General features: G+C 35.4%; 1 protein-coding gene across 1 annotated transcript; it reads left to right on the forward strand.

Annotated features, from left to right (window-relative positions):
- The first annotated feature begins 976 nt into the window (after nucleotides 1-976).
- Nucleotides 977-1,918, forward strand: LOC126815177 (uncharacterized). The gene is made up of 2 exons (XM_056099283.1): nucleotides 977-1,162; nucleotides 1,451-1,918. The coding sequence occupies exons 1-2, from the start codon at nucleotides 977-979 to the stop codon at nucleotides 1,754-1,756; spliced, it is 492 nt and encodes a 163-aa protein (XP_055955258.1). The 3' UTR covers nucleotides 1,757-1,918.
- The last annotated feature ends 509 nt before the right edge of the window (nucleotides 1,919-2,427 follow it).

Genomic DNA, 2,427 nt, shown 5'->3' on the forward strand with positions numbered 1-2,427 from the left:
CTCATTCTTTGAGCACCTTGTTACAAATGGCGCTGAAACGCATTATGGTACACGATTCGTGTACCAATGGTAAAATGTTTATTTTGTCTTAAATATTGGATATCAGAAGCCCATCTTTTCCAGGTAAGATCACAACACCAATGCTGATTTAAATTGACAAATAATTCGTGTTTTCAATGTCAAAGATTTTGGATGATATTGAGTTACGGACTTAGCTACTTTAAACTAACGGAGTTGCAGACTGTGCTTATAGGTGTAAGTCTTATTTTGCTTTCAACAATCGATGACCTTGCTGTTGACAACATGACACACCGCGTTGAAAAGTAAATGTTCCTCACCTCGACATTTAAAAAGGAACAGTATGCTTTCAAATATTAATTCAAAATGTTTCCAGAAACCGAGTTTTCGGGACTAAACTCGCACTTGGTCTGTTCTGCTGTCTTAAAACAATGCAACATTTTATTAGTAATAATATGTCAAACTGACAAAGCTGTAATGTGTCACGATGTCAATAAGGTTTTGATTACTATGTATAGGTTAACGTGACAATGAATTTATTTCTTTTGTAGTAATCCAATTCAGAATCATGGCTTTTAATACAACATCAAATTCTCTGGAAACATTTGGAAGTTCAATGACCACAACGAATGATAGCCAAGCGAATTCTACAGTAGATGACCAGTATTCCAACAACAATGATGTTCCCGGTAGCTTTATTACAAAGGTTACAGCAGATGTAATTCGATCGGCGATAAATTGTTATTTACTCCCACCAGTAGTCCTGTTCGGGTGGATTGGTAACGTATTGAGCTTGATTATTCTTGGTGGCAAGAAAATGCGACAGTACAGTACCAACATTGTTCTTGCTTATCTGGCCTTTATAGATACATTGTTACTGTTGATTGCATTTATGAGAAAGATGCCCTGTCTTGTTGGTAAAGCTGATCCACTCACAGCCCAAACCATTGATTTTGTAATGCTTACTGCACCGTTGATATTGGAGCTCATAACCAGTCGTACATCCAGTTTGTTGTCGTTGGTTATATGCTGTGAAAGATTTATTGCGGTTTTCAAACCTCTGAAAGTCAAACTGTGGGTAACTCCTAAACGGATGATATTTTCTGTAGTAGCTATTACAGTAATCGTAATCGGACTTCTTGCTGTGGACTTTGGTTTGATGACAGTTAATTTGTATTATGACAACACAAAGAACAGAACAATGGCACGAATAACATATCAGCCAATCTATTTGAAGAACAAAGAATTCTTTAATTTTTACAACAATGTATTTCTAGCCGTAGGTTTGCGGGTTTTGCCTATGTTTTTTATAACCACCCTTACTATAGCAATTATCACACAGATGCATCGAAGGAAAAAATGGCTGAAAGATATAACACATGCTACACAAAACTCGAATGCAGAGAACGAGACTCGGGCAATGACCAAGATGTTGATGACTATTGTCTCTATATACATCGTATGTCTTCTTCCCGGAAGTATTTTCCTTGCTCTTTCATTGATAGATAAAAGGTTCTCACCAAGTGGAGAATTTGGTAATGAGTTTCGCGTGGCTAGCTCCATAACCACGTTTCTTGAGGTATTTAATTCTTCTGCTAATTTTGTGGTTTACGTAGTGATGAACAAAAAGTTCTCAAATATCCTTGTTCAGATGCTGTGTGGCTTCCGAAAGAAAAATAGAAGAAATGATCATGGGGTGGTCGGATCAAACGTAACATTAAGTAGCACATTAGGTTGATCATGAGTATCACAATGACTTAAACGACGAGAATCGTGTATAGTGCATTTCCTACTGCATAGTACTCTTGTTGTAGATATTGAACTTAAAGATGCATTAAGTATGAGCTGAATCTGCCTATTGCAGATCTTTCATTTGTCCACAAATATAAACAACCCACTAATCAACTATCTAGACCATAGCATGGTTGTGACTTTTAACGCATTGAAACACGGTAGCCATTTAATAATAACTTATTTTAAAAATTGATAATCGAACCTTTGTTTATTATTGAAACAACGATGTCAATGAAAATCGAGACTATTCTTCAAACAGTCATAACTTCACTCAAAATGAGATAATATTACTAAAATTTTCAATATATTGCTTTTTCATTGTCTATGTTTAAACTATTATAGCGACAAAGTCCGGCTCTTTACCTAAACCTAATGCATCTTTTATTTATGTAATATTATTTATGTATTTCTTAATTCTATTATCATAAAATATTCTAGCCCTATCTTATGTATACCATGTATATGTACCGTCACATTGTGAATCTGTAATATAATAAAGGTTGCCAATTGGTATAGTAGCATCAAACTAAAAGATTGGTTGCAAATGAAATGTGGTTTAACGTCCTACTGTACTGCTCCTAACCTGGGCTAATGAAGACGGGCATACGCCATACA

Source organism: Patella vulgata, chromosome 3 (genome assembly GCF_932274485.2).
Source record: "Patella vulgata chromosome 3, xgPatVulg1.2, whole genome shotgun sequence".
NCBI classification, from domain to species: domain Eukaryota; kingdom Metazoa; phylum Mollusca; class Gastropoda; family Patellidae; genus Patella; species Patella vulgata.

Excerpts from the sequence above, each read along its gene's own strand:
- LOC126815177 (XM_056099283.1), top strand. The coding sequence starts at position 977 with ATGCTTACTGCACCGTTGATATTGGAGCTCATAACCAGTCGTACATCC. Across the intron at positions 1,163-1,450 it reads TCGTAATCGGACTTCTTGCT|TTGATGACTATTGTCTCTAT; the intron begins GTGGACTTTGGT and ends ATGACCAAGATG.